Raw genomic sequence first — 13,335 nt, 5'->3', positions numbered from 1 at the left:
TGGAATGTGGCTGGCCCACTGAGGGACCAGAACAGTGTGTTTAAAAACAAGGGCTACATGCTTCCGTCACTACCATGAGCTTGACAAATTAAAACGTTTTCATCAGCATCCTACACCAGGGTCCCCCACCCTCATCAATTAATTAATTTCCCCTTAAATGGACAGTGAAGTATACAACAGCTAAATTATATTCAGTGAAACTTAATAAAGATATGTACTATTGAGGTTACAATCCACAGATGGTAAGTCAGAGATATCTTTTTTGTCCCCAAAGAAATTTAAACTCATTGAAAGTAGTGGATTTGGAAGTAAATGCTGTATTGTCCCCTACTGTGGTGCAATCGTACACTTCCCGTTCCCTCCCTCAACCCCACTACACATAAGTCACAGTGCAAGGATTAAAGGTAGCAAAAGGGGTAATACAGTACCCATAATAAAGGGCTGAGGGGAGGAACCACCGCTCCACCCCATCCAAGTTGGAGCAAGATTATCCTATATAAAATAGAAATATATAGTTTATTATTAGTTAGAAAGCTGATATGACAGAACATTTGGTGTTACTTTTTGTATATGATGCTCACTGTCTGTTTCCCTAGCAACTAAGACTTGAGTTCTTTGGAAAAGGTTTTTTACAATTTTCCCAGCTGAGGAAATTAAAAGTACTAATTTAAATACAAGTTTTTATTTGACCCTAGGTATTCACAACATCAGTTCATTCCGTTCAATTTCACAAGTTGAAAAAAATTTGGACTGGAAATTTGAAATACAATAAATGTTCGAAAGCTGTCAGCCAAAAGTGTGCATAAGACATGCAAAACACAAAGGGCAACGTGATGATAACTCGTTTATTACTTTCTAACTCCTTCTCGAGCACTATGCAGCATGCTTTACTCAGTAGTGTTGCGTAGAAGCACATGCTTTGAAAGAGTGACGGAAAACCCAAAACAAAATGGCTGCCTGGTTGACGCTTTGACACAGCGATTGCGGTTCTATGCTGCCAAGGAGAATAAAATGAGAGTTTCTGAAGATATTCTAGCTCACTTCCCGGGTACAATCATCATCATGTCCAACCTTGCCATCATCCACAATGACATTTTTACAAAGTAGAAGAATTCTCATACTAAAAATACAAAAACAGAATCAACGAAAGGTGATTTTTGACTTTACAATGCCAAACTGGTGGTGAGGAACTGCCATACCCTTGAGGTATTTATGAGCCAAGGAATCACAATCAGGAGTCAGCTTCTTAGCGTCTACCTTGAGTTTTTGTTTCGATGACTCCAGGTTTAAAAAAGAAAAGCATTATTAACAATAATTGATAAAAGCATAATTAACAATAATCGATAAAGTGATTTCTGCAAAAAGATAAAATTTGTTATAGAAAGCAAGTATTACATATAAAAAATAAGCGACTATGGATTTAAGAATCTTCTAAAATGTCAAAGTTGAGGTGTTTTCTAACAACTTTATATTCTTAGCATTATTCATCATTTTAAAATGTAGATTTTAGGGAAGCACCAAGGCGCTTGCAGACAGGAGCCTAGCATGGCTGTCCTCTGAGAGGCCCAACAAACAGATGATTGATACAGACGCAGATACTTACACCCAGCCATTGGACTGTAGTCAGGGATTCTTATGGTTGAATTAGGGGAAGGACTGAAGAAGCTGACGGGGAGCAACCCCATTGGAAGAACAGCAGTCTCAACTAACCCAGATCCCAGGGAAATCCCAGAGACTGAGCCACCAACCGGGCAGCATACACAACCAGGCTGGTCTGAGTCAGGTACATATAAAGCAGAGGACTGCCTGGTCTGGCCTTAGTGGAATAAGACTTGCCTAATCCTTTAGGGATTCAGGCCCCAGGGAAGGGGGAGGCTTGGTGTGTATGTGGTGGAGCACCCTCTCAGAGGCAAGATGGAGGAGAAATGTAATGAGGAAATGTAGGAAGGAGGAATGGGAGGGGAGGACAAAGGCTGGAATTGTAAAAAAAAAAAAAAGAGAGAAAAGAAAAAGAAAGAAACACTTAAAAAATTTTTTAAAACTTGAAAAATGTGGATTTTAATTCAGCTCACATTATTTTTATACAAAATGTATGAAAATGATATTTTCTTTGACAATTGAAATTGCTATTCTGAAAAGAAAGTACTCTTTTAATTGGAAAAAACACTTAAGTTTTGCATAACTGGGGGAAAATTCATGATACATTTTTAATACTAACTTGAATTACTGCATGAGAATCTAAGCTTCTTTGTGCTTACTTGTATCTACTGAAGAGAAGTTTTTATATGTGCTAGAGAAATTAAAAATGATGTAAGTTTCTTAGAGTATAGTCTAATAAAATTCACAGTAGATTTTTACGTATGAGGGAACACAGGTCATACGCCATCTCTATGCTGCAGAGAGGAGACTGTCGTGCCTGTTGGTTTATAAGTGTAACTGGCAGGGCAATGTGTTCTCTTTGGTTTATACATTTCATCTGCTTTGTTTAGAGAACATAGGTTTTGGATCTTAAAAAAATAATTTTCACACTGCACATCCTCTACAAACGGTTGTATTATGCTTTGCAATAATCATAATAACAATAAGCCAATAAATGCGAAATTCCAACATGTGATGCGTTATGGAGATGAGAACAATGCTTTGCTCAAAAAAGTGACAAAACTTTGTGTAACTGAGAAATGAGGTTCAAGTTAAGTGTAACTTGTCATGTGCGGTAATGAATAAAAATACATATTCTGTTTCTTTTTCCTTAACAGCTTTATTGTTGTAAGATGTATGGGTATTTATAGTATTTAAATTAGTATTTTACTTATTCATTGTGGTTAATTCAGTTATAGATGAGGCAGTATTAGTTATACTCCAGTCAATGATTAATATCTGCCCTTGAATATATTCAAATAATGAGAATTTTGGCATTGTAAAGACAAAACATTCAACAACTTCATTTTTTTCCCTTTGTACTCATACATACTTGTGATTCATATTATTTTCCATAGGATTCCTTAAGTTCAGATGGGTCATCATAGAGAAGAACGATATGACACAAATTATCTCTAGGTAATTAGTACATAACTCCACTTAATTCTTTAAGAGAGAATCTGCCCCTCCCCCTTTGTATTAGGAATTATAAGGAAACTCCCAAGATCAATTACAAAATAAGGTCATTTTAATTAGCAAAGCAGATAAATGATATGAAATCATTTTCAAAGAGGCCTCTTTTCTCTTGCATATCACCAAGAAGTAAATATGCAACAGAGAAAAGGGTAAAGTAGCAAGTTTGCAAAGGGTTGCCATTCCTTTTGCATGCATGTGGTTTTCGTTAGTTAAGTTGAACTCAGTCTAGCGTTGACAATATACAATGCTCCAGAGTTTTCCTTTTTCTTACCCTCATCCCTTCAAATCGTGACAAGGCTCTTAGGGGTCTCAGAGCTCTTAGTGTCCTTAGGGATTTGATGGCCCCGAGTTCAGAGTAACCCAAGGCATTTGCTGTTAAACTGACCAATGAAACCTGTACAATACAAATAACAATGAATAAATAACATCGCTTTAGTTCAATTTGCAGTTTTCAAAGTTTTTATTCATAGCTGTTCTGTTATTCTCCTGAATAAAACACAGCAGTAATCATTCCTAATGACATACTGCTCTATCTATAGATCAGGGCCCCACCTAACCCTCACTAGAGAAGCTCTTTCTTGCAGTAGGTGGTGGTTAACAGAGACCCACAACTGGACAATGCTGAGTGAGAAACCTTGGAACACTCAGTATTAAGCAGAGTATTTTCTTGAAACCCCTCCTCTCAAGGTGTAGTGAGCAACGCAGAAGAGGAGGCTAAAGATTTTAAGAGCTAGAGGTGGGGAATGACTCCAAGGGAATTAGTGTCTTTCAGACACAACAGGGTGAGGGACACAGGAGCTCACAGAGACTGTGACAATACGCACAAGACCGGTGGACAATTTAAACTGGACTAAACTGCAGCAAGGGGGAGGGGACATGAGCAGGAAGTTCTACCCCTAACCAAGAAGCTATTTGCAACTGATACTGCTGGGAGAGAGAAAAATCAGTTTTCCTCACTAGAGTGACACTGAGTATATGGACCACACTCGAGGGCAGTCTGTGTGGTCAGAAGTAGCTGACCAACCAAAAATGGACTCAGATTTATTGTTTGTTTGTGTGCCTTTGTTGTTGTTTTTATGGTTTGGTGGTTGATTTTTTTGTTTTGTTTTGCTTATTTTTATTTTTATTTCCTTTCTTTCCCTTCCTTCCTTCCTTCCTTCCTTCCTTCCTTCCTTCCTTCCTTCCTTCCTTCCTTCCTTCCTTCCTTCCTTTCTTTCTTTCTTTCTCTTTAAAGAGAATGACGTTGTCTGGGCAGCAGGACAGGAGGATCAGGGAGGACTTGGGGAAAAGGAAGATATCAAAATACACTGTATGAAAAGTTACACTACATGAAAAGTTTTAAAGTAACAAAAATATAAAAAGGGCATAGATGAATATTAAGAATAAAGAATTTGCAAAATACTGAATCCTAACCACACTATGAGTTATGAAAGCATGAGCTAATATCTATTGATTAATTTCCTTCTCTATTCTGTAAAACTCATGATTTCTTTGAGGTTTCTATCAATTCACTCACTTCAGATTAGCCTCACTGAGTGGCCTTGTTACTCATTTTAAGTAAATGAAGTATTACTATTAATAACTAAAATTTTCCATAAGCACATTTGGTATATCTTCTGTAAATCTCATTTACATCAAAGAAAATTTCTTCCCTGTCAAAAAGCAGACATGTCTTTCACTACCCTCTGCAACCTTGTAATAAACTTAAATCTCTCCATAAAAATCTTCCAGTAGAGAACAAAGATTTATAAAATTACAGTAGTACTCAGTATCTCTTTTGTAACTTGATATTCTTTACTATTGGGGAAGAAAGCTAATGAATAAACATGTGAAGATCCAATCTGGAGTCTGTCTGGTTTATAACATGGCAGAATAAACACCATACCTTTTAAGTGCTTTTTTATATAATTTATGTTATATATTATTAATATGATTTTTAAATTTATTTTTCCTATTAGGTCTTATCTCCCCTTTTAAAATTAGTCAATGCATTAGTCCAGAACTTTTAAATTCTATGCTATTATTTGGTGAGAGTGCTTATGGCTGAGCAGCCTATCTTGTCATCACAACACAGTGGCCAGAGACTCATTCACAGTTTTAGAATTAGGATACAAATAAGACAAATTACCTCAAACAAAAGGCATGATATGGAAGATACCTACATCAACAATCAAGAAGTCCAGCCAGCACCAGGCATTGGTAAAATATGTTTGATAGCCATAGGCCACCCACTTTAGAAGCATCTCCAGGATGAAGATATAAGTGAAGACTTTGTCAGCATACTCCAGCATGGTTTTGATCGTCTTTCGTTGATCAATATATATATCCTCAAAGGCCTAGAAGGAAAATGTTATACATTTTAGCTTTCAAACACCACTAGAATCTTAAAGCTAGATTTTCCAAATATATGTGCACATGGTATTTCCTCAGGACAGAAGAGCAGGGACACAGTGCTACTGTTGTTTTGTCACTCTCTGTGTCGTTTCCTTATATACCAGAGGAAAGATATACTTTAGATAGCTGCTAAAGCCAGAGTAGGATATGCCTTCATGACTCCATTCTCCCTGAAGTGACATTGTAATTTCACAAGTTAATTGGCTAATCCAGGAAGTATTTCTTAATGTCACATTCAAGGGAAGCCATCATGTTTCTTTGTTTGCATGCTGTGGGTATGACTCAGTGGCTAGAACGTTTGTCGAAGATACATGAGACCAGGAGGTTGGTCTCCAGCACCATGAGAGAAAAGAAAATCCGTCTCATTATTACGTTTTTTTTCTATAGGAGAGACATTAAAAAATAAACGATTGTTTTTATAAAGCATAGGTTGTGGTTTATCAACATACTGTCCAAGTTTATCTTATGAATTAGTTAGCTGTTTCTTTTTAGGAGGGGTTGTTGATAATTTTACTTCTTTTCTTTCTTTTGCGTTTGTTTGTTTGTTTGTTTTTCAAGACAGGGTTACTCTGTGTAATAGCCCTGGCTGTCCTCACTTTGTAGACTAGGCTAGAATCCGACTACCTCTTCCTGCTGATTGCTCGAATTAAAGATGTGCACCACCACTCCTGGCTGATAATTTTACTTTTTAGTAGGTATAGTATGACATTACTTAATAGGAATGTGATATTACTTTTCAATTAGATCCAACTATGTGATGTTTTAATATAAACCTCAGTTGATACTTGACTTCTAATATATATTTCTTTCAATGAAGAAAAGATATTTTTGTCTGTGATATACATATATGTAGATAGTGATATGTATAAGACATTCATTACATCAATAATTTTACAGAAAAATATATACTTGATTTTAAAACTTGTAAGTCATTGTGTTTCAATCAGGCAAACACTTTGTGTTTATTTATTTGTGTATATATTCTATCATCTACTTAAATCTCTGTATCTATTATATATGTATGTATGTATGCATGCATACATCATCCTCTCTCTCTCTCTCTCTCTCTCTCTCTCTCTCTCTCTCCCTCCATCCAAACATTTTATGGTTTAAATACTTCTGTATATCTAAAATGCTATTAATATAGCTGTACATGTGTAAATAATTTTCTTCTAAATTTAAATAGATTCTAATGAAATGAACACCTTCCTGTAAACATAATCCAGTCTTTAAATAATCACTTAGGCATGGTGCCCACTATTTAGTATTACCAGTATCCATTGTTTCCTGAGTAGCCCAAGAATAGTGAACCCACATGAAAAGAGACAGAGAAGAGGTTCCCAAGGACCTACCAAGTGCCCACAAAGAGTTCATCAGAACTCAGAGGATATATAACCACCGTAACAGCACTAACATGAACTCTGTTCTGCTTTTCATAGTCATGTTTAGTTAAACAAAGAGGAATTTAATACTCATTTACTTTGTTTATAATGACCAAGGAAAAAGGTCCATCTTTGATCTGCTTCATAATAAGAAAACAGATGAATGATTAGAAATGTGTGTGCACACATAAATGCAAACCCAGAAATGCAGTTATTCATTACGTTTCTTGCTGGAAAATAAAAAGGTGGAGTTATTGAAGAATCATTGGCAAGTAAGGCAATGGGATACAAAGGCTTAAAGAGTCACTGGTGTGAGATTGTCCCAGTTGCTACTGTAGCACTTTGGGTTAAGGTTCACTCACCAGGGCACCACTACTGAGGAGGATCATGAACACAATGAAGGTTTCAAACCAGTTGTGCTCAACTATTCGGAAGCACGTTCTCCGTAGGTTCCACCACTGTTTCCCCCTTCCTTCTTCTACGCTGATTTGACAGCACTTGAATCTCTGCACACAGCCTGCAAGGATAAGTTTCCAATAGGAGTAGGTAAGAAAGCTCTACCGCCTCCGTTATCCATCACATCAGCCCAGCTTTGTCCCTCCACCACCAGCACTACCCCTAATTTGCTCCAATGACACTTCAACTTTAAAGTAACAAGTGTGTATTTATAAGCAGTGGGAAATCAATGAAAACATATAGCATCTTCATATTTTGCCTTTTCTCTGACACAGTGTTGCCTTCAAAGAAAACTCTTTGTAAATTACAAATAGTGACAAGTAGTTTGCCTTTATTGTCTGAAATTAATGCATTCGGTTGCAGCTACTCTAGAAAAGGACTTCGAAATGAAGCTAATAACTGGACAGAAACCTTCCCTCTTAAGAAGTGTGTAGAGTAGCAACAGACGTTTCATCCACACATGGGCATTCTTGTGGTGCTCCTGAAAGGGGTGTATTTGGTTTTCTAAGTTATCTAAGTTTGCTAACAAGTAACTGGCATGGTCTTGCTTTGATGTGTCTTTGACTTCCTCACATTGCTTTTATTTACTGAATGAAGCCTGTGAGCATCACTAACTACAAGGTTTATTACAATTAAGCAACCCAGTTTGGGTGATCAACAACTGAAAAGGCTGCACTCCACAGGTGAAGTGCAAGCGGGGACACTCGCATCTTTACCTTCAGTGAAGCAAGCTTCGGGCTCAAGGGTTTCTTCTGGTTCCATGACAGGTTGTTCTTCTGCAGGCGCTCCGATGTCTACCGTGCTTCCCTCTGAGGAGCTACTGCTTTCGTTGAGTTTCTGGGCATAAAATGATCATAAAAAGTAAATTCTTCTCATTCAATTCCCCAATGAGTGGCATACTAAGAAGAGATTATTACTATGAATGTATTTTTATTTTTCTCAAGGTAAGGTGCTATGTAAATTTAGAGTAAAAAGAAGACTCAGAAGAGGGAATGGGAAAACCTTGCTGTTGGTTCCTTTTCCAGGAATTTTTGCGTGCTATCAGATTGTTGTGTTGTGTTGGGATGTTACAAATGGCCATCAGCAACATGTAGTGAGGAAACTTCTATCCCATGGATTGGGGGAGGGGGAGAGTGTCATGACTTGTAGGAGTAGGGAGAGAGAGAGAAAGGAAATGAAACTCAGAGAATCTCTACCTTAGAAGAAAATAAAATCATTAAGCTATTCTGTGTTTAAACATTTACCTATATTTCTTTAATAATGTCTTGATTCTGAGTAATTACAACTGAATGCTTTAACTTACAATTAATTGTTAGATAGACCAGAGGAACAGAATTATTTATTATAAATGTGTTCATGTTTTTATATTTCATATGCCCTTTTGAGAAAAGATGTCTTAAGTTAAGAATATACCAATAAACAAATAAGCCCAAACTCTTAATTAAACAGGTTTATTACTGGAAAATAATTTAGAACCTAAAGTGTTGCAGAAACAAACCAATAAATGCATAGACAAGTCAGTTCTCCCCTCGACGAGTAATGTTTATACTAATAGCCCATGTAAAGCCAATTAAATAGAAACAACAATTCTCAGAGTTTGGCAGTAGTAACAGGACACATGGTTCTCTTTTTGACTTCTCAGGAGTCATGGATGGCAAAAACAGTAGAATATCAACTTATTCTGCTGACTTTCAAGCCTGGGTAAGAATAATTAGTGTACTTGGTAATTTAGTCAAATAGAATACACTGAGTGTCATTAATGTGGTAGAAGCTTAGTGTTTTGGAACTATAACATCCACAGCCATATTAGGTACCTGAAATAGAATATGATGTTTTCCAAACTATGGATTTATGCTTAGCCTAAAAGAGATCACACCAACTACTCTGTCAACACATATTTTTAAATAATAAACATTAAGCACTATCCTAAAACTATTAATAATAACTTCATATATTTGAACAGAGTTTTCTTTGTTCCATCAAAGGAAGACGGCTTCTATACCTGGGTCTCTATTCAGCTGACTGCCTTCTTTCCTTTTCAATTTCTTGTGATATAGGAAGTTAAAGGACATTGAATCTGCATTGACATGAAAGTCCAGTCACAGTTCTGAGTGTCCATTTTAAGGAGTACCTCTGTCATTATACATAGATTCTTCACTAAAAGCTAATATTAACTTTTTCAATAATTATGACGGAGCCTGTTTACACATTCAGCATCTGGAGCATTTACTCCTCAGCACAGGATAAAACAACAGGTATTTTAAATCTACACTTGAACTGCATTTGCTTTGAATGACCTTATCTGTGATTCAACCATTTCTTCTGACTTAAAATCATATCCAAGGATCAGTCATGCATTTGCTTATATAATAAATGAAGAGACTATAAGAAATGACTAGACTGTGGGCTTGAGTTACAATTCTCATTCTGAGGATTCCTGTGTTTTATCCTCAACATAACTGGAATCTATAATTGGCTGTAACGTGATAGCACTAGGCTGAGATTTGCCACTTCAGTAGTCATATTTAATAGCTCTAATTGGCATTATTATTGTTGCAAGAATTATTTATTTCATAAAAAACAGCATAATTTTATTGTTATCCAGCATTCTTCAATATATATGTATGTATTATATATATATATGTATGCATATATATGTATATATGTATTTTGTATATATATGTATGTAGTGGCATATTTTCCCCGCAAGTTGGAAGGAGCTAAGGTGGGAGGAGTAAGGAGAGGAAGAGGAGGAGTAAGAAGAGGAAGAAGAAGGAAGAGGAGGGGCAAAGGCAGAGAGATATGGATGACCATGCATGTACTGAGAACAGTCCTGGGTAACAACTTATATCTAGGTGAGTTAATTGGTTAACACCTCCAATTGTATGGGCATCTTGTTTATTGAGCATTATCAAACTTATAAAGCCTTTGGATAATCTAAGCATTAGAGTCTCATTTCTACCGGGTACTGTGTAGATGGCGGGATGGTCTGGGCCCAGCCCAGCCATGTGGAGACATTGTGGAAGATTGACAGAGCCATCTCCCATGCTTGCATCTCATGGGTGGCAGCTCCAGTGTCTCTGGCCACCTGAGGTGGCAGCCTGAGCCACGGCAGCAGCAAGAGCACACCGCTGCTCGTGACCACAGGCCTAGGCTAGTCAGGAAGACGGCGGCTGATTAAGAACAAGCATGATCGAGTGCCACCAATTTTAAATACTTACTTCAACATATATATGTATAAAATTCTGTGCAAGATACCTTCTGCTTGTTTAATAAGTGAATTGACTTGAGAAGTTATGTTAGTTAGAGAAGTTAGTTTTTATCAAGTATCACAATATCAGGTACCATTCAGATAAAACCTCATCTTCAGTGGTATCATTTTTCAGTGTCAAGTAGAACAGAAAGCTGTCAAGCAGCCACACTTTAACAATGGCATTCGCTAGTAAGATGCTGCTGTAGCTGGTTCTATGTCTTGCTAGCCATAACATCTTTTTCACAATAACCACTGTTTTCACTGACATGTGGATTACTGACTTCTTATTCTACCTTTAAACGATTACTTAGTTAATGGAACTAAATACTATTTTTCTTGTTCTATGAAAAAGGCTTATCTGAGAAATGCCTGCAGTGAAAATTGCAAGAACCCAAAAGGCAGTATGTTAGTTTTTGACAGATTTTCAAAATATTATTCTATGTAAAAGGAAAATAGATATGTACTTCATTATTTATATTCATATTTCACACGTTGACTTTTTAAGGGTACTTAATAAGATTTTCACTCTCCCAAAGTCTTTTTAAAGATTATATGCAGACTGAAAGCTTTTCCTTGTTATTTTTATATTGACATTCTAATTCATAAAGATAGTCTGAGATTTTTCTATTTTTTCTATTCATTTTTTTCTATTCATACTTTATTCTTTTTGAGTTGTTGAAACAATTCTTTCTAATAAGGATATAATGAGGCAGTAAGACAAAAAATGAAAAGACAATAAACATTTGTGTGTAAAAACTCAACTATGTTTACCAAAATTTTGGTTACATAAAGGCCTATTTTCCTTTAGTTTTTAGATGGAATTCTGTCCTCTGATTTATATTTTAACTTCAGTTTAACTGACCTGAGGTCAGATAATCCTGTACAATATCTGCTATCTTGATTTACTAAGCTCTACTTCGAGTTCCAATATACAGTTCATTTTTGTAAACGCCTTACAGATACTTGTGAACAATACTAACATTAAAAATACTAGTACTAGGCTAGGGATAGCTCAGCGGTTAAGAGCACTGACCTCTCTTCCAGATATTCTGAGTTCAATTCCCAGCAACCACATGGTGGCTCACAACCATTTGTAGTATAATCTGATGCCCTCTTCTGTGTGTCTGAAGACAGTGACAGTGTACTCATATATATAAAATAAATAAATCTTAAAAAATTACTACTGCTTAGGATACGTATAAATTTGGAAAAGCACCTCATACTTTCACTCTCATTATTATGTCATTAGGAACCTCAATACTGGGGCTGGAGGGATGGCTCAGCACCTAAGAGCACTGTCTGCTTTTGCAGAGGTCCCAGGTTCAATTCCCGTCATCCACATGGCAGCTCTCAACCATCTATATCTCCAGTTCCAGAGGTTCTGACCCCTTCGTTTGAACTTGTGGACATCAAGTATATAAGTAGTGCACAGATAGACATAAAAGCAAATACTCGTGTGTGTATATGTGTGCGTGTATGTCTTAATACATGAAATAAAATAAAAGATTTTCAACGTCATCATTTAATTTGTTACTCACATTTTAATCACAAGATAAAAACATTGTTTCAGAAGTCTAAAAGCAAAGGTACGCTGATTCTTATTTTTCTCATTGTTAAAACAAAACAAAACAAAACAAAACAAAACAAAACAAAAAAGTGCAGTTCTTTGGTTGGCATAGCGCTGCCACTCCAATAGGGAGGAAGCTGTGAGGGAGGATCACCTCAGCGTTGCACACAGACGTGTTTCATACAACATTCTAAAGATCCTCGGTCACAATGAAACCCAATGTTGTCAAACAACTATTTTATTAATTTAAGACTTAATGAACTATATTAGTTCTTTTATCTTCTTAAATTGCTGTTAACTTTTGCTTTTAAAATATGTTTCTCACTGTTTTGAAATTAATAAAATATGTTAAATCCATTTTAGCATTTATTATGCTATTAATCAATCTTCAATTCTTTAATTCCCTAGTGAACTAGTTAATTAGAGGCTAAGTATAATTTTGACATATAAGCTCTTTGATCTGTGCAAGCCATACGTGCTTGGCAGGCTTATTTAAGAGGTGAGATGAAGGAATGCAGAAAATGCATTGCATTTCAAATATCCACTTTGCCTTGTCCACTAGGGCATCCCAAAATCTCTTACTAACTGTGCCCCTGATGGTAACAGCATTTTCCCTTTATGGTGGATTTATGCCTCTTTTCTTGCTTTTAAAGATGTTTTCTGGTAGAGAAAATGATTTTGACCTTGAAGAGGAAACAAGGCAAAACAGCAACGGAGCAAGCCGGAGCGCCGTGTTTCTTTGGAAGGAACCAATCAGGTGTCTCATTCTGCTCAGCTTTAACTTTAAACGTGAAATAGCTTTATTCTGTGACCTTTTTATTACAGGAATATTATTAATGGATATAAATAAAAGTTTAATTTTTTAATAAGGAATAAAATAAATAGAATTTTGTAATTGAAAGGGTATATAATGCACTGTCATATGCACATAGAGAGAGATGCAACAAAGAATAGCACAGAAGGAACTTATCTATAAAAGGAGCCCATACTTATCTATGAACAAAGCATGATGTTTTTAATCTTAGCCTTTTACTGAGTTGATACATATGCAAACACATGTAAATGAGATCCCGATGCTCTGTTATTGTCTCGAAGGGCTAAAATACTTGGAAAACAATTTAAGTGGAGGAACGCTTTCTGTTGGCGCCTAGTTTCTAAGCAGGCAGTAC

The 13,335-nt window shown here is 36.2% G+C and overlaps 1 protein-coding gene across 11 annotated transcripts in view; it reads right to left on the bottom strand.

Annotated features, from left to right (window-relative positions):
- The window catches only part of LOC114622716 (sodium channel protein type 1 subunit alpha), a 142,320-nt gene that overhangs the window by 23,011 nt on the left and 105,974 nt on the right, over positions 1 to 13,335 (bottom strand). For all 11 annotated transcript variants that reach the window (XM_028769152.1, XM_028769150.1, XM_028769149.1 and 8 more), the window contains 4 exons: positions 8,063 to 8,183; positions 7,253 to 7,407; positions 5,277 to 5,450; positions 3,386 to 3,508 (listed from right to left, as the gene is read on the bottom strand). In XM_028769152.1, coding sequence (XP_028624985.1) covers positions 3,386 to 3,508; positions 5,277 to 5,450; positions 7,253 to 7,407; positions 8,063 to 8,183 — 573 coding nt within the window. The remainder of the gene's footprint in view (positions 1 to 3,385; positions 3,509 to 5,276; positions 5,451 to 7,252; positions 7,408 to 8,062; positions 8,184 to 13,335) is intronic.

The sequence above is a fragment of the Grammomys surdaster genome, unplaced genomic scaffold (genome assembly GCF_004785775.1).
Source record: "Grammomys surdaster isolate TR1022 unplaced genomic scaffold, NIH_TR_1.0 191, whole genome shotgun sequence".
NCBI classification, from domain to species: Eukaryota; Metazoa; Chordata; class Mammalia; order Rodentia; family Muridae; genus Grammomys; species Grammomys surdaster.
The sequence above is the reverse complement of the archived record's forward strand: the minus strand, read 5'-3'. Positions and strand labels throughout refer to the sequence as shown.